The sequence below is a fragment of the Hyperolius riggenbachi genome, chromosome 3, assembly GCF_040937935.1.
Source record: "Hyperolius riggenbachi isolate aHypRig1 chromosome 3, aHypRig1.pri, whole genome shotgun sequence".
Lineage (NCBI taxonomy): Eukaryota > Metazoa > Chordata > Amphibia > Anura > Hyperoliidae > Hyperolius > Hyperolius riggenbachi.
The window spans coordinates 188539676-188563534 of record NC_090648.1 but is presented as its reverse complement, the minus strand read 5'-3'; the positions used below and the strand labels follow the sequence as shown (position 1 = coordinate 188563534).

At 41.5% G+C, this 23859-nt stretch overlaps 1 protein-coding gene across 4 annotated transcripts in view; it reads left to right on the top strand.

Annotated features, from left to right (window-relative positions):
- Window positions 1-23859, top strand: part of AP4E1 (adaptor related protein complex 4 subunit epsilon 1) — a 112147-nt gene that overhangs the window by 67340 nt on the left and 20948 nt on the right. For all 4 annotated transcript variants that reach the window (XM_068275445.1, XM_068275443.1, XM_068275442.1 and 1 more), the window contains 7 exons: window positions 1997-2106; window positions 10031-10149; window positions 11770-12072; window positions 16730-16844; window positions 19622-19757; window positions 22231-22486; window positions 22631-23125. In XM_068275445.1, coding sequence (XP_068131546.1) covers window positions 1997-2106; window positions 10031-10149; window positions 11770-12072; window positions 16730-16844; window positions 19622-19757; window positions 22231-22486; window positions 22631-23125 — 1534 coding nt within the window. The remainder of the gene's footprint in view (window positions 1-1996; window positions 2107-10030; window positions 10150-11769; window positions 12073-16729; window positions 16845-19621; window positions 19758-22230; window positions 22487-22630; window positions 23126-23859) is intronic.

Below are 23859 nucleotides of genomic sequence, written 5' to 3'. Positions count from 1 at the left end.
TTTTTAGTTCAGGTTCTCTTGTCTATTCAGCAGAGGGAGGAGCACAGAGTGAAAGCACTGAGTGAATGCCTCAGAGAGCATCAGCCAGCAAAGATTACTTTTGCCAATTTGCAAATATTAAAGGGAACCGAAACTGAGAGGGATATGGATGTTTCCTGTTAAACAATACCAGTTGCCTGGCATCCTGCTGATCTCTTTGGCTGCAGTAGCGGCCCAATCACACACATGAAACAAGCATGCAGCTAATCTAGTCTGACTTCAGTCAGAGCACATGATCTGCATGCTTGTTGAGGAGCTGTGGCTATAACTATTAGACACACAGGATCAGCAGAGGAGTCAGGCAACTGGTATTATTTTAAAAGGAAAAATCCATAACCTGCTCAGTTTAGATTCCATTTAAGCAAGCTTCTACTGTTCTCTGCCTCTGAAGTGAAAATAATTTAAACAAAGGGAATGCTTTCAAATGTTCTTTTATGTAGCTAAGAGTAGTTACTGTAATTTTACTGAAATTTTAGTTTTGGGAGTATAATCTGACTTTAACTACTTTAAGACCGCCTCACGCCAATGGGCGTGACCGCGGCGGCAGCCCCAGGAGCGCCTAACGCCAATTGGTGTCAAGTCCTGGGGCTGCACGCACATCTCCTGCTTGGGGGCGGAGCTGCGCCCCGTCTTCAGTCTCCGAGCGGCAGTCGCTACTCGGGAGACTGTTAGACAGCGAAACCGCCGTCTTTACATGTAGTACAGGGCTGCAATCAGCAGCAGCTCTGTGCTGGGGACAGCCATGTGACACTGCTATCCCCCTGGGGGACACAGGAGCGATCGGCTCTCATAGGCTGAAGCCTATGACAGCCGATCGCCTGATTGGCCGGCTGGGGGAGGGAGGGCTTTTCTAAAAAAATATAGAACAAAAAAAGCGAACATCAATATTGATTAAAAAACAACAAAAAAACCAACAACTGGGGTCGATCAGACTTCACCAACAAAGAGGTCTGTTGGTGGGGGAAAAGGGGGGGGGGGGAGAATCACTCGTGTGCTGTGTTGTGCGGCCTTGCAGCTTGGCCTTGAAGTGTAACTGTCGGGCATAAAATCAAAAATCAATTCTTTATTTTTATCTCGTAAACAAGTAATAAGGATGCTAATCAGACAATCCAAAAGTTAAAATCTCTATTACTGTTCTTATTTATAAATGATCATTCCCCAGTTTACCTGACTCTTATTTGGTACGTTGCCGCACAAAGGAAGTTGCAGGGCATGCTGGGTTGTCCTTTTTTGCTTCTGCACATTGGTTAAGTCTGAGGGGAAATAAAGAAGCAAAAAAAGACAACCCAGCATGCCCTGCAACTTCCTTTTTGCGGCAACGTACCAAATAAGAGTCAGGTAAACTGGGGAATGATCATTTATAAACAAGAAAAGTAATAGTGATTTTAACTTTTGGATTGCCTGGTTAGCATCCTTATTACTTGTTTACCAGATAAAAATAAAGAATTGATTTTTTATTTTATGCCCGACAGTTACACTTTAAAGCTGCAGTGGCCATTTTAGCAATAATTAGCCTGGTCTTTAGGGGGTTTACCACTGTGGTCATCAAGTGGTTAAGGCTACTTTAACATGATTTGAAAAACATGTTTTGAAGAAAGACATACAGAAATGAAAACCTGACTCATTTTAAGTCTTAAAAAAAGCAGAAGTTCTCCTTAAAATGTTACTGCTGTGCCGTCATTGCAATGACTTGTTTATCAGGTAGGTTCAGGATTGAGTGAAAAGGGTCTATTTGCTGGCATCTGGTCAATCTCTCTGACTTTCATATTCGTTTGCTTTTACTTGCAGAAGAACATTGCTTTCTCTGGCATTATCCATAGACAGTATTTCCACACATGCAGCCTGACTTCTGAGCTTGTTTTTTATCTGGCAATGTAACACATTGTTTGTGCTGGGTAGTGGTGATTTTGGAAAGTCTGTTGCATAAAGTATTTTCCCTTGACATTGCTCTCACATACTCTCCAAGCAACCAATGGTTTGTTGAGACCATGAATGTTGTATTTTCTATTGGGGGAGATGTGGTGCAGCCAGATATTCCCAACAACTTCCTGCGACTGCTGGCTGAAGGTAAGACGTGAATGCAAGAATTAGCTAGGACTTCAGTAGCCTATAATTTGACTCCTAAAGATATTGAAGAGGATCTCTATTTTAATGTATAAAGTGAAGAGTCTTTCTGCATGCACTATGGCTTCTAAGTTAAATGTTAGGATGTCAAAATGCCCATCAGTCAGCTGATTGAAAGTCCCAACTCCACCCAAAACCTATCTGTAAATGAAAATGGGGTGAGAAAGCACTTCAACCACCGCCAAGTTTATTTTATGCTATCTTTATTTTGCAGATCTTCTCTGACTAACTGGGTGACACTTGTTAGTGTGACCAGAAGTGCGTTTTAATTTATCCCGCAGAAACAATGACAGTAATACAAAACCTGGAAGACCTTCTAATCCTTCCCCACTCTGGAAAAATCAAGTCTCTACTGTGGTCTGTGTTTCCTTTGTAAAGATCAACAGGAATTGACTTGAATTCTTCTCATTGTGGGCCTAGACTGCAATAAAATCTGAGCTGGTTTTATTTAATATCTTGGCTGTAGCCAAACCTCAGAGAAACATTTTGGGTGGAGTTGGGCTTTAACTGTAGTACTGATCTTCTATTAGCTGCTCAGCCCAAAAGTTTCACTGGGCAGCCAGGAAGTTTACATTTAAAAAAATGTCTATGTACCATAGGTTGAAAGTGACCCACTCAGAATAACTTTCTGTAAAATGTTATTGGTCCAAGTTCAAGCTGCATATAATTTACATGAAATTAGAATGTTTGGAGAAATGATTTGTATCTCATTGATCATCACTATTTCCATCCAGCTTGGTCTTAAAAGGAACCCGAAGTGTGAAACATATGGAAGCTGCCATATTTATTTCCTTTTAAACAATACCAGTTGCCTGGCAGTCCTGTTGATCTTTCTGGTCAGTAGGGCCTAAATCGCACACCTGAAACAAGCATGCAGCTAATTTTTGCAAATTTGTCAGAAACATCTGATTTGCATGCTTGTTCAGGGTCAATGGCTAAAAGTAATAGAGGCAGAGGATCAGCAGGACAACCAGGCAATATGCATTATTTAAAACCTGTCAGCCTCCACCTCCCTCTTACCTCTGGTTTCCTTAAAAACTTGTTGTCTTCACCATGTTATTCCTTTCCTTCATGGATGTACGGCATCCATAGCATCTCTTACACTACCATCTGGGAGAGAGAGTCAGTTGATCTGCTGGGATGGGGAAATTGAACAAAGTGTGCTAGCTATTGAGACATATGTTGAAGTAATCCTTTGTTCCAAAAGGAACCCATTCCAAACTCTAAGCTTTCATGCTGCACAAAGGCAGTGGAAGAGAAATGAAGGAAAGGACTTTACACTGTGAGAATCACTGATCTCCCTATTCCTACTTCAGCACTACAGAGTAGATTCATCATGTTTCAGGTGACAGTTTACTGTGTGAAAGTTTCCCTCATAACATTGGTCTGTTCCTGCTCAGCAATCCACTGAGTTGGGAAATCCTCAACCAACTGTTATTGAAGTTCCCACAGACCCCTCCTACGGGATACCTTGTGCTTGTTCTTCCGTCATCATAGGTCGGCATAGGGACATGCTGCTTGTGTCACATTTACTGCTCCCGGGTTCCAGCACTGGCTTCTTATACATTGGTGGGTGTCCGGTGTGCTTGGGTGGCCCGGCACCGTCTTCCTAGGTGTCCGCGCTGCTAGCTCCTTTAGTGCACGTGGGGGGATTGGCCTCACCCCTGGCGTGAATGTCATGGTTTTTAAACCCTGACCAATGGCTGCCAGTGCTGTTACATCCTGGTTACAGCTCGTTTTCCATGCCGTTCCCCTCTGAGGCCTGTCAATTCAGTCTTGTCAGTCAAGTCCTGTCATCCAGTTCTGTCATGTCAGTCTTGTCATGCCAATCCTCCCAGTCATTCCTGTCACTCCAGCCCTGTCAGTCTTGTCACGTCAATTCTGTCTTGCAAGTCCTATCAGTCTTGTCACCTCAGTCCTGTCATGTCGGTCAAATCCTGCCAGACAGTCCTGTCACGCCAGTCTTGTCAGACAGTCCTGTCACGCCAGTCCTGACTTCCATCCTGCCACACTGGTCCTCTTACTCCTTTCCTCACAGCAAGGTTAATCCCTCCTTTTCTTCTTGTTTCTGGTGGGGTAGTCCTAGGGGTTGTGACCTTGTGGGGAACAGGCAGCAAAGTAGTCCACTGCCCATTAGGGGTGGCAGCCCATCATCACTTGCAGGCTGCTCTGGTGATGACCCATGCTCACTTAGACTCCACACCCTTGGAGTGCCTGCATCAGTCACCAGTGCCAAGATCAACAGGACCCTGATAGCTTGGTAATGAGATAATTAGTTAGTATCAGGTCTATCTGTATAGTGATCATTACCCATCACCCAAACTGATCATGGTAAATTTTTAGTGACAAAAGGCTACATATTTTGGTGGCTTAAGTCACTTTCCAGATTCCATCCATTCTGAATGTGAATATTATAGAGCATCAGTTAACTTTTCCTATTTCAAATGCTGGAAAATGAGTGCCACTGACTTCACTACAACCCCATCTTACTGCTCTTCTGGTAAACAGAACAAACTAGAATTACACAGGAGGATAAAATTGTTTTTGTTTATGCAGAATAGCCTCAGGAAAGCTGTATACCATCTGAACTCCTATTAGATACATTAGCTAATTCCATACTCATGAAATTTGTTCTGCCTTGTAAATTTTCATTATTAACTCTTTTAATGTGTATCATTAGCAAATGACTGCTTCTCTAGTTTTATTATAACAGCTCAATTTATCTAGCAGACAGAAAGTCTGTATAGTACTCTGCCTTAATACTTAAAGAGACACTGAAGCGAAAAAAAAATGATGATATTATGATTTGTATGTGTAGTACAGCTAAGAAATAAAACATTAAGATCAGATACATCAGTGTAGCTGTTTCCAGTACAGGAAGAGTTGAGAAACTCCAGTTGTTATCTCTATGCAAACAAGCCATTAAGCTCTCCGACTAAGTTAGTCGTGGAGAGGGCTGTTATCTGACTTTTATTATCTCAACTGTAAGTGAACTGTTTACTTTTCCTCTGCTAGAGGAGAGGTCATTACTTCACAGACTGCTCTGAAAGACTCATTTTGAATGCTGAGTGTTGTGAAATCTGCACATATTATAGAATGATGCAATGTTAGAAAAAACACTATATACCTGAAAATAAAAGTATGAGAATATTTTCTTTGCTACTAATCTTCTAGTAATTATTCATAGTACACAACCAATTCACTATATCATATTTTTTTTTTTTCGCTTCAGTGTCTCTTTAAGCAGCGTTGTCTAAACTACTGCTAAACTCTCTCCTCATGTTATCGCTGCCTGACCTCTATATTGGTGCAGAGATTCAGGTGATGATATTTCCAGGGTTAGAAGGGGAAGTGGCTGGTACAGGAGGGGCAAGGCAAGAGGTTGTGGGCGTGGCTTAGCTTACTAACTAGGAAGTCAAGAAAAACAACAGAACTCATAGAAGCACAGCAGATCCTTGTTGGTGGGAGCAGCCTGTGCTTCTGAGGTGGCAAGGCTGTCTTTGTTGTCAGGTTTGCCTTTCTGAGTAGTACATTGGAGAACGGTTTACTCGGCACTTAGTGGGTGGAGGTGGAGGGCTAAGTCCGCATATACCTAAGCAAACAGTAATGTATTTCTTCACAAAAAACTTGTAGTATGGTGGCAGCTCAGGACATCAAAGGGGTATACAGCCGGTCAAATGTAGAAAACATACATATACATCTTAGTACAAAGGAGATAATCCAGGCACTTTCCGTTTAAGTGCTTTATTCAAACATCAGCCAAGTCCATATTGCAAGACAGTTCCATACAAGACACTCTTACAAGGTATTTCTGACCTGTGTTGCTGAGGGGTGAAGGGGTGATAGGAAGAACGGTGACCAGGGGATGTTGGACGGCACTGTGCTGTCCTACATCTCCTGGTCATCGTTCTTCCTGTCATCCCTTCACCACTCAGCAACACAGGTCAGAAATACCTTGTAAGAGTGTCTTGTATGGAACTGTCTTGCAATATGGACTTGGATGATGTTTGAATAAAGCACTTAAAGGGAAAGTGCCTGGATTATCTCCTTTGTACTTTGCCTTTCTGAGTAATGGTAAAAGGAAAAACACCCCCACGCCAGAGACATTTAAAAGTGTTTCACATAAGTACTTCACAGAAATGCACACGTGAATGAGAGGGAATCAAGCTTTCAGACACTAAAACTTCACTGAATCAGCTGAAGCCGGTAACCATGGCATCCAAATATTGAAGGCACAGTTTTTTTAAATGTGTCTTTGGTGAATGAATGCATACAAAAAATGTAAGAAAATTGCATTTTTTTTGTAAAATAAAATCAGAAGATACCTGTTGAGCCAGTCTATAGCTTTTTGTTGGCTCCCCCTGCCAGTCTGAAGCCATGATAGGCTTTAAGTCAATAGGAGGTTATTGCTTCAGGAGATCATGCTCATGTGCCCAAATGGGGAGAGCTTCAAGCTGACTGGGTATGAGAAGATGGGGTCAGTTGCTTCTGATCTTAACATTAGTGAATTAATACAAAGTTCTTATTAATGCATTTGAAAATTATGCCTGAATTGTGACTTTAAACATCCTTTGTTATGGTACAGTGTTTGGATGAAGACAGATTCAAGGTGCCCATACAATTTTTGATGGTCACCAGATTGGATTGAAATCTAATCCGAGAGAGATCTGTTACTGCCACACACTGTACACAGATTTCCAATCTCTATTGGAAATCTGGGGGACACTTGTAGAGAGGTGCAGTGGAGGGCATGCTAACCTATCTGCAGGTGCACCTCCTCCATCTTCCCCAGTATGCCTGTACCCTAAAACGCGGTGGAACGTAGGTGGCCATGTACATGCCGTCAGCTCATGAAGTACAGGTGCCCCAGTGGCAATGGAGAGAGGAGACAAGAGGAGGTCCACCTGCAGATAGCCGAGTTTAATCTCTGCTGCAACACTCTGCACAGCCCGGGGGAGCACACTTTACTGGGGGGTGGGAGACCGGCTTGGGGTCTGTCAATCCCCTCCCGAAATTGAACGCTGTTACAGCCCCTGACCAACCCCTTTCACCCAAGGTTTTTCCATCTGAAATGAGAGCGATCAACCGTTTCAAAATTACAACTTTAAGATTGCTGTGATTTTAAAATTCATTACTACTTATATTTTGTTATGTATACATTTTTGCACAAGTTTTTTTAACACTTAGACTGCCGGTGTCCTGTGTTTTCGCATCCATATGCCAGGGACGTCTAAAAGCTTTTCATTGCAAAACTACTCCTGCCTGCAGCGGACGTCTTTAGGCAGCTTTGTGTCCCCATATTCCTTTGCCCCGGATGTCTGAGGTGTTTGGCTCAGTGCCATCTTTCTAGGTTACTGCAGAAATAGGCAAAAGTTAAAATGTGATTGCAAATCTATGCAGCTTGAAGAAGGACCAGTGAAATGCTTTTACTGCAAGATTTGATTAGTCTTTTTTACAATAGATTTTCATTATAATTAGTATAATTCTGTATCATAATTAGCATCATTCTCAATTATCTCAATTTGCACCTAAATAACAATCCTACCTTTTAATTTGGACTTTGGTACATGTAGATTAGGGCAAGACATTTAATAAACTCAATACAAACCCAGCTGGCACTGGTGTGAAACTTTTGTAATAAAAAAAAGTAGCTGGCAGTCTAAGGGTTAACTTTATTGTTATAAATTGTTTAATTCTTCATTTACCTCCTTGGCGTTATGATTCTGGTTTTTAGGGTCTGAAAGCCGTGCAAATTTTTCATGCTTTTAGATCCTAAATCCTGGAAAAAATCATGCTGCTAGGGAGTTCTGCAGCAGCCCAGCACCCACTCACCTCCCTGGGATCCAGCGCTGCAGTTTTCCCTCCGTCCTCCGGGTGGCACCTTAATCCTATAGTGAGATTGGCGGCTGTCGTCATGACGACAGACAGCGATCTCACCAGGGGGAAGCAGAGCCTCAGAGGAGAGGAAGAAGAATGGCAGCCGACATCGGGTTCCCCCGTGTGGCGCATTAGAACGCCCACTGGGCGCATTGCTCTGCATAGACCTCCCGGCAGTAACCACGAGTTCAGCTCGGGGTTACCGCTCCTGGCATGTTTTTTCCGCCCCGAGCTGAACACGTGATTACCGCTAAGGAGGTTAGAAAACAGGTGCTGACAGATGGTTAATGACATGTTCTAGTGACAGGTGTAGTAAAAGGTAGCAAGCTCAAATATAGTAGCTCACGTCTCACTCCCATCTACACTGGTCATCAAGCTGTGCTTCTTGGAGTTCTGTAAAGCTACCAATAGATGATGACAGTCACAGATGTCTGGTGAAATATCTATCTGGTTTGGAGGATAATTACCAGACTACTGCCTTTGCAAGGGGAGATTAATTGGGGCAGGTTTAATGCCTAGTACACACGATGAGATTTTCAGGCAGATTTCCTGCCAGATCGATTATTTTCAACAAATCTGATTTCATTGTTGAAAATAATCGATCTGGCTGGAAATCTGCCTGAAAATCTCATTGTGTGTACTAGGCATTAGGATCTTGCGCAATCAGCGTTATTGTCACTCAAGAAATCTGGCCAGCAGCCTATGCTGCAAACTCGCTACCTCACAAAGCTATTCAGATTTATGCACAAAGCTGCCAGCATTATGCCCTGAGGAGAGACCAATTTATTAAAAATGTTTAAAGAGTAACTGTTAGCCCCCAAAGTGAAATTTAAATCTGTACAGCAATGTTTTATTTAGTATTAAAGTGATCAAAAAAGCCAATGCGTTCTGCAAAAATCAATATAATTTTGCTACTATGTAGCCTTTTGCCCACGCTAACTACTCAAAGCCGCATATCAGATACTGATGACGAGCATGCAGAGCATGCCTATGTTTGCCCGACCCCCCTCTCCCCCCCAGGACCAGGTGCCGATCTATTTGCACCACAAACAGCTGACCGCTCTGACACGGAGAGAGAGCGGCAGCACTTCCAGCGGGAGCACCACAGAGCAGCCGCCGCCGAGTCACATGTGAGAGAATCACATGTGAGAGATGCACGGCGGCGGCTGCTCTGCGGTGCTCCCGCTGGAAGTGCTGCCGCTCTCTCTCCGTGTCAGAGCGGTCAGCTGTTTGTGGTGCAAATAGATCGGCACCTGGTCCTGGGGGGGAGAGGGGGGTCGGGCAAACATAGGCATGCTCTGCATGCTCGTCATCAGTATCTGATATGCGGCTTTGCGTCGTTAGCGTGGGCAAAAAGCTACATAGTAGCAAAATTATATTGATTTTTGCAGAACGCATTGGCTTTTTTGATCACTTTAATACTAAATAAAACATTGCTGTACAGATTTAAATTTCACTTTGGGGGCTAACAGTTACTCTTTAACAATGACACAAGGGAATTACAAATTCATGCAGAAAATCTACTATAGCTTCCATTTACCTCAGCATTCGATGACTTGGCTACACTAAGTGAAACAATAACCATGTTCTATATTATATGTACTGTATATATAAACCAAATACAAAAGAACAGAAATAATGAAGTGATACGACAAGAGAAGTTACAAAGGCTTTATTAGATGAGACCTAGCTCACCTTTTCTCTGCACTGTTCTATTTTACTCATTTTATTTGATGTTGGTTTTATTTCTCCCTTGTGCCTCTGCTGTTATCTATGTTATCTGGCCGTATTACCTGAGACAGCAGAATTATTCTAGGGGCAGCGTATATCATTTTGTCATAGATCATTGTGCCTGAAGGCACACGCCATGTTCTCTATAATATCCACAGCCTGAAATTTCTATATTTTAGAACAGCAAGGAAAGTTTATTTCAGTCCCTTTGTCCACTGGGTGCTCTCCATGTTTAAAATGTAATTTTTCATCTCTGCAGGATTTGCTGATGAAAAGGAAGATGGACAGCTGAGGCTGTATGCGGTGCAGTCTTATCTCGCCTTACTGGAAATGGAGAATGTGCATTATCCTCAGCGCTTCCTCCAGGTTATCAGCTGGGTGAGGAAGATATTAGGGAAAAGCCTGTCTTTGTACTTGGGAACTTGGAGCAGACATTAGCATTTTCTATTCATAGGCCGTGCTGCTGGCTTTGGAGCGGCCATGTAAATTGGCTGCTTCACACTGGCTAACTTCTAATTATGCACTCCTCACTCGCTGCTAGAGGATTTCATAAATAAGTCCAACGGTATTTTCCAATTTCACAAATGGCAAAACTTTAAATCTGCTTATATCAAAAGTGCTCGGGGAATGTTGCTTTAATTACTTTTGGATTTACTTAATTAGAAAAAAAATAGTTTGCTTTTTAGGTGGTGTTCTTGTTCTGTAATGCGCCTACCCTACTTACATTTTTTTTTTAATTATAATTTTTAAAGGTACATAATCTGAAACAGAGCAAAACGGCGCCGGGAAATTCGGGTGCACCATGCGCCATAGGCCCTAATGTGAATTACGGCTGTATTAGCCCTCAGACGGTAATTTGTGCACCATCAAAAGATGGAGGCCAAATTACTTTAAAAACAGCGTAATTCGGCCACCAGTAATGGCTGGCAGCCAAATTGTGCCTTCTCCCTGAGTCCATGGTGGCCTGGAGAGGGAATAGTAATTAACGCCGCTGGGACATTTGCAGGAGCAGGGGGGAGACAATTTCAAATACCATCCAGTAAAAACCAAAATCAAAATTACCGATTGGACCACACAGAATATCTCCCTCAATCAAGGGCAGATTGACCAGTAATAAAGGGCGCTGGAGATGTGGGCGCATCATGCGTCGCCATAGGTCGTAATGTCAATTACAGCAATAGTAGCGCTTTGTCAGTAGTTTGGGCGTTGCCAAAAGACTGAGCTTAAATTATGATAAAAACCCTGTAATTGGGCTGCCAGCAATAGCTGGGGGCTGAATTGTGTCTTACCCCCGACACAGTGATGGCCTGGAGGGAACGGTAATTCATGCCGTGGGACTTTTGCAGGAGCAGGTTGAGCCGTTTTTCTGCTTCACCCTGTGCTCAAATTTCCCAGCACCTTATTTACATGTATACAGATTGACAGCTCATAACATTGCATTGCATCCAGCAACAAAATGTTGTGGCTCGATAGATTTTCAAGCTGAAATATATTGAAAGTCTATGTACAGTGTGTGAAAGAAATAGATCTCTCTCTGGTCAGATTCAGATGAGAGAGGGATCTATCTTTTTGACACAGCGTGGGGCAATCTGTAAATGTATGGATACCTTTAATTGGATTTAAAATGAATTTGATGACCAATCAAAGGCCTGATGTTGTCTTAAAATAAACAAGGGTACTTTGCGATCTTCAATTCAAATCCACACCATTGCTTTTAGTTATGCTCCGATTTTCATTACTGAAAATGTTTCTTCTGTTCTTGCTAAGCTTGCATGCAGCTCTTTTATGGCTGGGTATATCAGGATAGACATATGTCAGCTGCTTTTGCTGACTTTTTTTTAAGTAGCAAGCGCTGTGCCACACGTCAGTGCAAAGCTAGCTGGTGCTTGCATCTTTAAAAAAACTGGTCAATAATGGCTGCTTTTTTATTTTTCTGGTTTATTTTACTTATGCAACTCATGGATCTAATTTTCAGTCATTCTGTTTTATTGAACACAGGTGTTGGGAGAATATACATACCTTGCTAAGCACATTGCTCCAGAATCGGTAATGAGAAAACTGTATGGCATTCTCTGTCAAGGCTCTACAACCTCTGAAACAAAAGCTTGTATTATGGGCGCAATAACGAAGCTGGCTGCAATCTCTCCACTTTCCTTATTAGTAGACCAACTAATCCAGGAATTCACTACCTGTCTGGATACAGTAATAAGGCAGCAAGCCTGTGAGTTAAAAGCCCTGTGGCAGGAGGCACAGCTATTGCAGAGGCTCTTACCACTCAACTCCAGCTGTGAAGATTTAGCGGTAAATAAGTGATTAAAAGATTTAGTTCCTAACTCTATGTAACCTTGTACAACTTGGACTGCAGTGAAAGGAAAAACCTTGTGTACCTGCACTGTGTCTCTATAAAACAGGGACAGATTTATAGCTGTAACATGCCATATCCAACATCTCTCCAACACTACTTCATAGGGATGTACAGAAGACTATGGCAGTGGGGTGCAGTTATTCTTTAATGAACACATATGCAGGTAGTCCTCGGTTAACGAACACGATAGGGACTGTAGGTTTGTTCTTAACCTGAATCTGTTCTTAAGTCGGAACATTGTGCCATCTCTGTCCCCTGTACCTTCTCTGTGCCTCCAGTGTCCCCCTTTGTGTCACCTCTGCCCCCTGTAACTGCTTATACAAGTTTGAAAGCCATTTTTTCTTTGAATTTTTTAAAATCGATTTTCTCAAAAACAAGTCCAATTTAAAAAAAAAATTTGACTTGTTCCCATGGAAACACAGAATCCATGCCATTCATAAGTCGGGTGTTCGTAAGTCGGGGGCTACCTGTATCTGAATTACCTAACACTAACATAATGGGCATGATTCTCAAAGCTTTCTCACCTGGTTTCCTCTGTTTTCACCTTTATCTATGTTACATCGTTAAGCTCCCAAAGAGCAAAAATATAATTTAATTATGGTATAATCAAGGTAAGAAAATGAGGTACTTATCCGTTAGCCGGGCGCATCCGGCAGGTGACGCTGTTGTTGCTAATTTCAATCACAAAACTGTGAATGTAAACGCCGGATGCGCCCGGCTAAACTGTATGTAATGCGCCCGGCTAACTGAATGTAAACGCCGTATGTGGTAACAATATGTATATTAAAGAAGAGAGTTAATTAAATGACAAATAAGCCGGCGGCAATGTGACAGATCAAGCCGCCGGCTTCGTGTCTCGCTTTCCTCCCCCCTTGCCCTCTCTCGTATAGAGCCCTGGGGAGGGGACTCGTGTCCCCCCAGAGTCGTTCGTCGCAATAAAACAAGCACAATTCCCTGCCGCGACGAACGACTCTGGGGGGACACACATGTACCCCCCCCCCCCAGGGCTCTATACGAGAGAGGGCAAAGGGGAGGAGAGCAAGACACAAAGCAAGCCGGCGGCTTGATCTGTCACATTGCCGCCGGCTTATTTGTCATTTAATTAACTCTCTTCTTTAATATACATATTGTTACCAACTACGGCGTTTACATTCAGTTAGCCGGGCGCATTACATACAGTTTAGCCGGGCGCATTCGGCGTTTACATTCACAGTTTTGTGATTGGAATTAGCAACAACAGCGCCACCTGCCGGATGCGCCCGGCTAACGGAGAAGTACCGAAAATTAATATGGAAATTGCTTTAATCAGGAACAACTTACTTTGAGTGATTATTTTGCTTGTAAATGTGTTGAAAGTTTATTTTTATCAATTAGGTGATAAAGAAGTAATTTATGAGAAGTTCTGTGAATAGTGCCCATTGCCTACAGTGTTGTTGAGCTAATACAGTAATGTCACCCTAATCTTGCCTTAACCACTTAAGGACCACAGGCTTTTGCTCCCCCCCCCCCCCCCCCCCTCTTGAGTGACCAGGCTATTTTTTACAAATTAGGGCTCTGCAGCTTTAATGGCTTGCTGCAGAGTCGCACAACCGAGAACACAAATGAATCCCCTACCCCTTTTCTGCCCACCACAGAGTTTTCTGTTGGTGGGCTCTGATCACTGCTGCAGGCAGTGTTATTTTTTGATTAATTTGTCTTTTTTTTTTTTGTTAAATAAAAATTACTATTTTTTTTTTCTATCCCCAATTCCCCCCCTGCCAGCCAATCACAGCAATCAGCTCTCATAGACATCAGCCTATGAGAGCCGATTGCTCACTGAGCCTTTCCAGGGGACAGCTGAGTGACACGGCTGTCCCCAGTACAGCAATGGCATAGATCTCAGCACTGTAAAATGTAAATAGATGGCGGTTTTGCCATCTAACAGTCTAGGCGGTCGGGAAGGAGTTGAAGCCTACCCACTGTCGATAAAAATCAGCCAAGGCAGCTGATAACGACCACATCTGCCGAAAATCTGGCGTAAGTGCCGCAGTCAGCCCGGTGGAACGTTTCACCCGCCACTGGCTGAGAGCATTGTTCTCCTCACTTACCCCGCCTGCTCTGTGACTCTCCTTGTGCCGCTTAGTCCGCCCTCCTTCCCCCCCCCCCCCCCCCCACATAGCAACAGAATGTGACGCTAGCCTGGAGGCAAATGATACATCGGAATAAATTCAGGCCTCACTGTTGCCCAAGCAATAGACTCCCCACTGTTGCCCAAGCAATCGACTCCCTGTCCCTAACTATCCCTATCCCAAACTTATGTTGGCTTTGTTAAACCCCAACACAATCGTTATCTATGTGCTTGTGAAAAGCTGATACTTTGCTTGTCTTGGCCACCAGATAGCTGACACCCAAAGTGACTGATCTACTCTGCACCCTATGGGCACCCAACTCCTCTCTAGAGAGAACTCGGGCTGCTTTTAATTCGGGTTATTAAAGGGTAGATGGTGGGAGAGGGACTTGGTACAGTACACTTTAACCCTTAATTTATTCTCAAAGATTACAATTTTCTAGGAAATGACTCACCACTTCTTCCCAGTTCATCATTATCTCCTATATCTTCAGTTCAGAAACCTTCAAGAAAATTTACATTTTAACTACAAATACTTTATGCAAATCCTCTTGTAATTTGGCTTCTGCTCCGTTTTAAAATCCAAAGATGTGTTATTTACATATACAGCCTCCTTACAGTCTTATTCTAGAGAATACATATTAGTATGAATCCTCATACTTGTCTTTTTAAAGTATCAATGTCAGCTGTATAAATAATGAACTATTTCTAGACCTGTTGTGCTCTGGTTCCAGCAGTCCTGGCAATAGCCCACTGTTTGCTGAATGTGACTGCTCATAATTTTCATTTTCCTATCCCCATTTCACTCTGATAGTGTTTCATTTATTCTCAACTAGAGGTACAGTATGTTGGTATGTTAGATGTCTGTTCACAGGCCAGCCCAACCTTAACACCAGCTTAGACACACAGCAAAGGAAGCAGTTGAGCTACTTATAAATTTGTTTGGAAAATCTTGATGCTTTCACAAATATACCACAAACGCACAACCAGAGGAAAAAGGACTCAGAAACTCTCTGTACACTTAAAGAGACACTGAAGCGAAAAAAAATATATGATATAGTGAATTGGTTGTGTACTATGAATAATTACTAGAAGATTAGCAGCAAAGAAAATATCCTCATATTTTTATTTTCAGGTATACAGTGTTTTTTCTAACATTGCATCATTCTCTAATATGTGCAGATTACACAACACTCAGCATTCAAAATGATTCTTTCAGAGCAGTCTGTGAACTAATGACCTCTCCTCTGACAGAGAAAAAGTAATTAGTTCACTTACAGTTGAGATAATAAAAGTCAGATAACAGCCTTCTCCATGACTTTGAAAGTCTTAGAGATAAATGGCTTTTTGCATAGAGATAACAACTAGAGTTCCTTAACTCTTCCTGTACTGGAAACAATTAGACTGATATATCTGATCTTAATGTTTTATTTCTTAGCTGTACTACACATACAAATCGTAATATCATCATTTTTTTTTCGCTTCAGTGTCTCTTTAACAATTTGTGTTGCCGTGACTGTAAGGAAGCACAGCTTGCATCATTCGACAAGTCTTTATATAGCTTGCTGCAGAATAAGGAAGGAGATTTTTAATAAAGGCCACAAGAGGGCTTGCAATCTGCAGCAGCCATATAATGCAACTGCATAAGCTGTGTGCAGGGGGAAAAAAGCTGCAGGATTTTTTTTTTTTTTGTGAATGGTGAAATGCAACAGATGTGGGTCAGTCCACCGTTTAATATAAACTGTCAGGTGTAATGCATTTCTGTGTGTAGACAAAAATAACACTAACCTTCTTTCAGTATTCCAATTGAACAAAATGTTTATCTTGGATTCTTTTATTGTTGTTTTTCCTGGAAAAAAAAATCAACCAGTTCCATAGCAAAATATTACATACAAATTAATTGACCAGAGCTCTGCAGCAACGTTAGGCCTTAGGCCTCTTGCACACTGCACGCGATTCCGATTCAGATTCCGCTTTTTAATCAGTTTTTACATCCGATTCAGATTCCGATTTAAGGAGCAAACTGCAAATCAGAATCTGAATCGGATGTAAAACTGATTAAAAAGCGGAATCTAAATCGGAATCGCGTGCAGTGTGCTAGAGGCCGTAAAATGAACCCGAGGTGAACATGATATGGAGGCTGACATATTTATTTCCTTTAAACAATACCAGTTGCCTGGGGCCCTGCTGGTCTATTTGGCTGCAGTAGTGTCTGAATTACACAAGAAATAAGCATGCAGCTAATCTTGTTAGTTCTGACAATATTGTCAAACACCTGATCTGCTGCATGCTTGTTCAGGGTCTATGGCTGGAAGTATTAGAGGCAGAGGCTCAACAGGATAGCCAGGCAACTGGTATTGCTTAAAAGGAAAAAAAAATTATGGCAGCCTCCATATCCCTCTCACCTCGGGTTTACTTTAAATTGCATGCTGTACAACACTAGATCCTGCTTCACCCACATTGCACATAAACATTTATCATTCCAGGTTGATGCCTCTCTCTCGTTTCTGGATGGATTTGTGGCAGAAGCTCTTAGTAAAGGTGCAGCTCCATATAAGCCTCATCATCAACGCCAAGAGGAGAAGCTGTCTCGGGAAAAAGGTACAAGCTGACATCACTTCCAGTGCTTTCATTGTTCTTCTGAACTCTGTCCACTGTAATCCTGCATAGGCACGTCATTAGCTAACTCCAACACCCTGATTTATTTATTCTTTTACACTGTTCTGTATAAAGTATTACTCTGTTCCCTTATTCAGCGATCTCACTGAGAACTAAGCACCTTGTAAACTACACTAATTATACATCTGCCTCAAGGCCAGCACAGTACTGGCCAATGGTTTTGTGAATGACACAAAAATGGCTTTCACAAAGTTAGCGGCTCCACTGTTGTTAGTTGTTTCTGTGGTAATTTGAAGTATAATTACAAGCTTTTCAGAAGTGTCAAAGGCTTTTATTGGCAATTACATCAAGTTTATGCAAAGAGTCTATATACGCAGTGTTGGCCCTTCTTTTTCAAGACCTCTGCAATTTGCCTTGGCATGCTGTCAATCAACTTCTAGGCCAATTCCTGACTGATGGCAACCCATTCTTTCGTAATCCTGTTTGGAGTTTGTCTGAATTTGTGGGTTTTTGTTTGTCCACCCACCTCTTGACAACTGATCACAAGTTCTCAGTTGGATTAAGGTCTGGGGCGTTTCCTGGCCATAGACCCAAAATTTCAATTTTTTGTTCCCCGAGCTTTTCAGTCATCATTTTGGCCTCATGGCACGGTGCTCCATCATGCTGGAAATGGCATTGTTCTTGAGTGGTTGGAAGAAGTGGCTGTCTGAGGATGTTTTAGTACCATTCTTTATTCATGGCAAAAATCCTCCAAAAGTCTTCGCCGCACTGTGCAAGCAGATGCACTGACACCTGCCTCCTGCTGTTCCTGAGCAAGCTCTGCACTGTTGGCACCTGATCCCACAGCTGAATACTCTTTATTAGATGGTCCTAGTGCTTGCTGGACCTTCTTGGCCCCCCTGAAGCCTTCTTTACAACAATTAAACCTCTGTCCCTGAAGTTCTTGATGATCCCATAAATGGTTGAATTAGTTGCAATCTTGGTAGCGGCAATATCCTTGCCTATGAAGACTTTTTATGTTACAAAATGATGACTGCACATGTATCCTTGCAGACAACCATGGTTAATAGACGAACCATGTTTTCAAACCTCATCATCCTTTTAGCATCCAGTCTGTTAGTTTAACTCAATCAGCATGACAGAATAATCTCCAGCCTTGTGCACGTTAACACTGTTACCTGTGTTAACGAGAAGATGGGAAAGAAGAACTATGCAATTCATCTGATCACTCTTCATAACATTTTGGAGTATATGCAAATTGCCATCATAAAAACTAAAGCGACAAACTTTGTGAAAACCAGCATTTGTGCCATTTTCTAAACATTTGGCTACGACTGTACTGCCACTTAACAGTGTGAGGATGGGAACTCTGCTATTGAAATTGGCGTACCTGGTGTGCTGGTGTCCTCCAAGTAACTTGTCTATATATCGTATCTAAAGTTTAGATAGTTTACACAGCAAATCTAGCTGCAAACAGCTTTAATAGAAAATGATTATTTCTTACTGTGATACAATGACAGCAGCCATGTTGTTTGTAAACATTACACAGAGGCAGGCTTATCTGCATCTTCTGTTAAAAAAACCTAATCCACCCCCCCACCTCCTCCCCTCTTCCTCTGAAATCTCTGGCTAGTAAAACCTCTCCCTTCTCCTGCCCAGACTGAGCTCCCATGAGCCCATGCTACTGCCAAGGCTCTCTGAAAAACTGTGGGCGAGGCTTGTTTAGTTTATAGGGAATTAGAGTATTAAAACAAAAACAAAAAACGTATTTGGCTTGAGAAATGCCCTATAAACAATAGGAAAGGAACACAATTATGCAATGTGTAAAAGTTCATCTCGGATCCACTTTAAAGTCCCAGCTTAAGGCAAACAACATATCCACATAGTAAAGCTCAAAATGTAATCCGCCCCATTAAGCTCCATTACCTGTGGGATAAATTGGTTGATTTTAGAGAAATCTGCTCCATCTTGATTAGTGATGTTTAGTCATAATTTGTTGAATGATCTTAGTGAAGGTTTTGTAGCGAGACTAAATACAGATATACACTTTTCTAAAGAATGATGATTGAGGTTGTCTCTTGTAGTGACCCTACCCTTACACTAACGTAAAGTAGGTCGTTTTTAACCTTTTAAAGTAACCATACTTTTTATTTTGTTTCCAGTACCGTAAATAACTGTTATGGCATAGGAAGCAGAAAAAAGATCTATTGATCCTTTTTTTGCACAGCTCAATAAGTAGTATTTTATAGCAAATTAAGTAGTGACAGTTACTCTGCCATGATGAACAGTAGATTGCAGCTGTGCTTCTGATAAACTGATCATGTGGTTTGGACATGTGTTGAAAATGCTTACAACTATGGCATGCGAATAGTGACTTTTCCAAGCAAAGTGTTTAAAGTCTAAGCAGAGCCAGCTCAGAGCTAATCCAGAGTTTACTTAAGGTCCAGTGCTGCTGTGTTTCTGTGGACCAGATGGGAAAACAGATATTTCATTAGACTTACCACTTTTGCTTAAGAGGATAGACTCTTAATAGCATGACTATAACATTGCAACGACCTGATGGAGAGCTGGGATCTCTCCGTGCTGACCTCTGTTTATTGCACGTGGCTATTGGCTGCTTTTGTGTTGAATTATTGTGTTTGCTGTCACAGACCAGGTTATTATATTGTCTAAAGATGATGATGTTCTCTTTATTAACATGTAATTTGCATTTGGATGGACTTTGCAACTGACATTGTGCTTTTTAATGTTTCTCTAAGCTCTGAACCTAGAGCCATATGGGCTATGCTTTTCTACAAGTTCGCCTTCTCTAGGCCTGACTGATGGGTATTCACCCTCTGGGATTTCTGTTGTGTCTGAGGCCTCTGGGAACAGTGCTGAGACTGGACAAAAGGAGTAAGTCTGCTATAGTGTAAAATGCTTCATAGCAAAATCCACGGTCTATTGTAATAACTCTATATTTCATAGATGGGGTTTTGAATTAGTATTTTGAAAAGTCCATACTGTATTACATTCTTAACGTGGGATAAAACTATGACATAACATTCAATAAAAATGTGTTTTCCTACATTTCCTACATATTACCCAAACAGTTACCATATTTCCTTTGTGCACAAGTTCCCAAAGTACAGTTTATCTGCTTTGAAAGCTGCCATTGCATTTTATTGCACAGCTGCTGTATTTATTTATTATAATCTCTCTAGTGATCACTTCTCAGCTCTCTGCTTCTACAGCAGAGAGAGCTTATTTTCAGCACAGCTAGGGATGTATACTAATGGTAGCAGACAAAGGAATGGGAATTGATATATAGAGATCACTGCAGCTGCTAGATTTGGTTGGGGAAAGGAAGCCCAGCAGAGTCCTGCTAATCCTTGGGTAAATTTCCACTTCACCTGAACTGCTAGTGTTTTCTAACAGGTAAAAATGCATTACAAATGTATTTATTCCGACATATTTGTATGCAAGAAAAAAATGACAAAGGTTGTTTTTTTTCCCGGACATGAACGTGTGTGTTTCTTGTAAGCTGTACATGAAAGGACTTGTTCTGAACCGCAGTAGGCAAGTGGAAATTCAGCCTTATACTGTGAGCTTCCTTTTTACCTGGAAAGCTGGCTAGTTTTATACTATATAGACATAATATGATTATATAGTGTATAGCCAGCTTAGTGATGAAGCCCCGTAAAATTTGTGTGTGGTGAAACTAAAGAAAAATTATATTAAAAGATACATATAAAATGCAGAAGAAAATGGGGTCATAAGACCACAGCCTCTGGTACATAGTTGTAGGAGCAAGCATAAAGTAACAACCTATGACTTGGCATTTTTATGGAAAAGTCTATCTGAATAATAAGAGTGGTAATCATTAAAACGTTTTGAAACGTGAAGGCCACAGAATAGCAATATTTGACTCGCGAAACAATATACACCAAATTGAAGGAAGGAAAAAATCATAAAGAGCACTGCGGACTCCCATCGAGGAGACCTTCTGAGTCCAAGGCAACCATACCTTGTCAAAATGGTGAGACCTATCCATGAAGTTCGCTTTAACTTTGTTTGTTGATCATAACCTCATGTATTCTGTCAAGTACAACCTTATAGAACAAGGGTTTGCAGAGCCATTGCGAGGCAATATATACGTTTTTGTAGCGTTGGCAATACATTGAATCAATTTTTGCTTAGCAAAAGGTAAGTTATCAGTTTGTAGACCTAATAGACAAATAGTAGGGTCAAGGCTGAGGTGGAGATCCAAAATTTTCGGAATCAATTTGATCATTTTATTCCATAATTTAGAGACTACCGGAAATGACCACCATATGGTACATGGTTCCAGTATTCCGGCAACCTTGAAAAACATAAAGATGAGGAAGGTCTGCACCTGTCTAGAGATCCAAACCTTTATCTCTGGACATAGCCATATATTAAAATAGGCACAGGCATCAAGTAGCGGACATGTTTCGGACTAGGTCAGCCCTTAATCATAGCTAATTAGAATATTAGCTATGATTAAGGACTGACCTAGTCCAAAACATGTCAGCTACTTGATGCTTGTGACTTTTAATGCATGGATATGCCCAGAAATAAAGGATTGGATCTCTAGACCAGTGCAGACCTTCCTCTTTGTGTATACCTGGACCTGCTGACCTGGTCTAGCACTCTTGTAGAGGTGAGAGAGGTGTAGCGGTGTTCACCTACTACCTGTAACCTTTAATCCTCCACGAGAGTGACCTGGAGGCTACCCTTTGACAAGGTATCAAAACACCTTTTGAATCTAGAGTAACATGACGATCTTTTTCCCATTCACTTTGAAAATAAAATTTAAAGTCTCTTGGACCCATGTTAAATATTGAGTATAGTAATGGCAAAAATCTGACTGTCGTCTATATTTGTAAATGTAATTTTTATATTAGCATAATGATGATATTGAAATATATACTGAAGACTGAAGTGTAGCAGTTTTGGTCATAAAAAAGTTGACAACTCCTACCCCCCACCCCATTATATCTTCTGTACACATAAAGAGGCCTCACATGTATTGATAGTTGCCCGATTACACAAACAATAGATTACTTCCTGATCTGACCGCTCCTTCCTCCCTACAGCTCCACACATCACAATCAAAATGAGATTTATTTGCCAAGTACAAAGGGGTTTGTACATGGCATTGTTTTTGGCACAGACTGGCTCAGTAATAATGCAATATAATAGACAGGAGCAGAATACACACCCATGGTCAGACATGTTTGGAATTTTAATAACTGGACAAAGATGCAGAGGTCATCTGAAAGATTTATGGTTATTGAAGAAGGCTGCCGGTTGTACCTTACTTTCAATGAAAGAATTTACTTTTACTTTTTTCCTTTGTGTTCAGAGAGAATCGCCTGAAGATGGATGGGGTAAAGAAGGTCTGGGGAAAAGAAGGTTATCTGTTAAAAAAGGAAAACCAAGTTAATAAGCCCGAGTCCATCACTCCCCCCTTGGAGAGCGGTATCTCACTGGGGGAGGATGACGAACATTCTGAAGCTGCTGGGGTGCAATCTGTGGAACTTGTCTCAGAGGAAGAACAAGAAAAGAAACAGCTGGCATCCACTCTGTTTATTGGCCTTGGAGCCAGTGCTGTTAGCTTGGTAAGTGTAGCTTTTAGAAAAAGCTGAAACTAAACATTTGATCACTGCTTTATTAAATATATATTGTTTTCAGAATTTATGGTTGGTTATCATCACCCTGTGCTTAGTAAAAATGTCTGACTTCATATGTTTACTATTTGACAGATGGGTAAATCGGACTCTACAGCGCACAAATTCAAGAGGAAATCAAAATCGGGCATTAAAGCAACAGATAAAGCCTTGCCCTCTCATCCCTTCGGGGAGCAGAATCACACAGCTCATGCTTTAGCAAATGATGTACAAGCTGTAGGCTCTAGATTACCATCTCTACAAAGACCTCCAACAGCTGAAGATCAGCCCGTACATGCCAAAGTTCCATCTTTATTTGCAAATGCTAATCTGGATATTATTCAGCCTAGGGAAATGTCCTTGCCCTCACCTGATGCTTCTACAGCTCAGAGTGTGCCATCCTTACTCCCTGAACTTGCCCAGTATAGGCACTCTAATATCACTGAGCTCACTCGGACTGATGCTCTCTGTTTATACTCAAGCAAAGTATGGAGAGACGATAGTGTACTTTTGGTACTGATGTTTTCAAGCAAGACTTCCTTAGCAATAAAAAGTATAAGTGTGAAGGTGGAAGACTCTGAAAATTGTATGGTAAGTCATTGGTATGAGATGCCTTTTGTTACAGCAGGGTACCTCATGTGTTTTATTGATTATTTAGAATTAAGATGTTATCACATCCAAAAATTGTGGTAATGTGAATTAAAGTTCTCAAATTCATATGAAGTAAAATAAAGTTTTGGGAGAAGACAATTACTGAACTGTGTAAATGAAAATTAAGTTGTGAAGTAATATTAAATGTTTGGTTACCTGGTTTGTGCTGGTATTGAAGCTTATAATATACAGCTTATACTGTATATACAGTAGTTATCCTCTTACCTTCATTTAGACCCAAGGTAATATTATTTACGGTATATGAAAATCTCAATGTTCCACCGGTCACAGCAGCTAGAGTGAAAGCAGCCATCTTGCATAATAATAGAACATCCAGTTCAAGTTGTAAGCATGATTATATTCTTAAATGTACAACTTTCTATGAGATTACCTTGCACAGAAAATTCCCTCACTAATATAGTTTGTAGAGTTTGGAGCAGAGGGGGAATTTGGCTGTAGTTCCACTTTTAAAGGGAATCTCTAAGAAAAAAAAAAGAGGCCCTGGGGTGTACTTACATCGGGATGGAGAAGAATGAGGATTCCCCCATCCTCTTCAGCCTCAGGGATCCAGTGCTGGCAACTCCCGAAAAATCCGCCAAATGCAAGTGTGGCAATATTTACCATCTGCGCTCTTGCGCAGGCCCAGTAGCAGCTTTCCGATGGGCTCCAGCAGA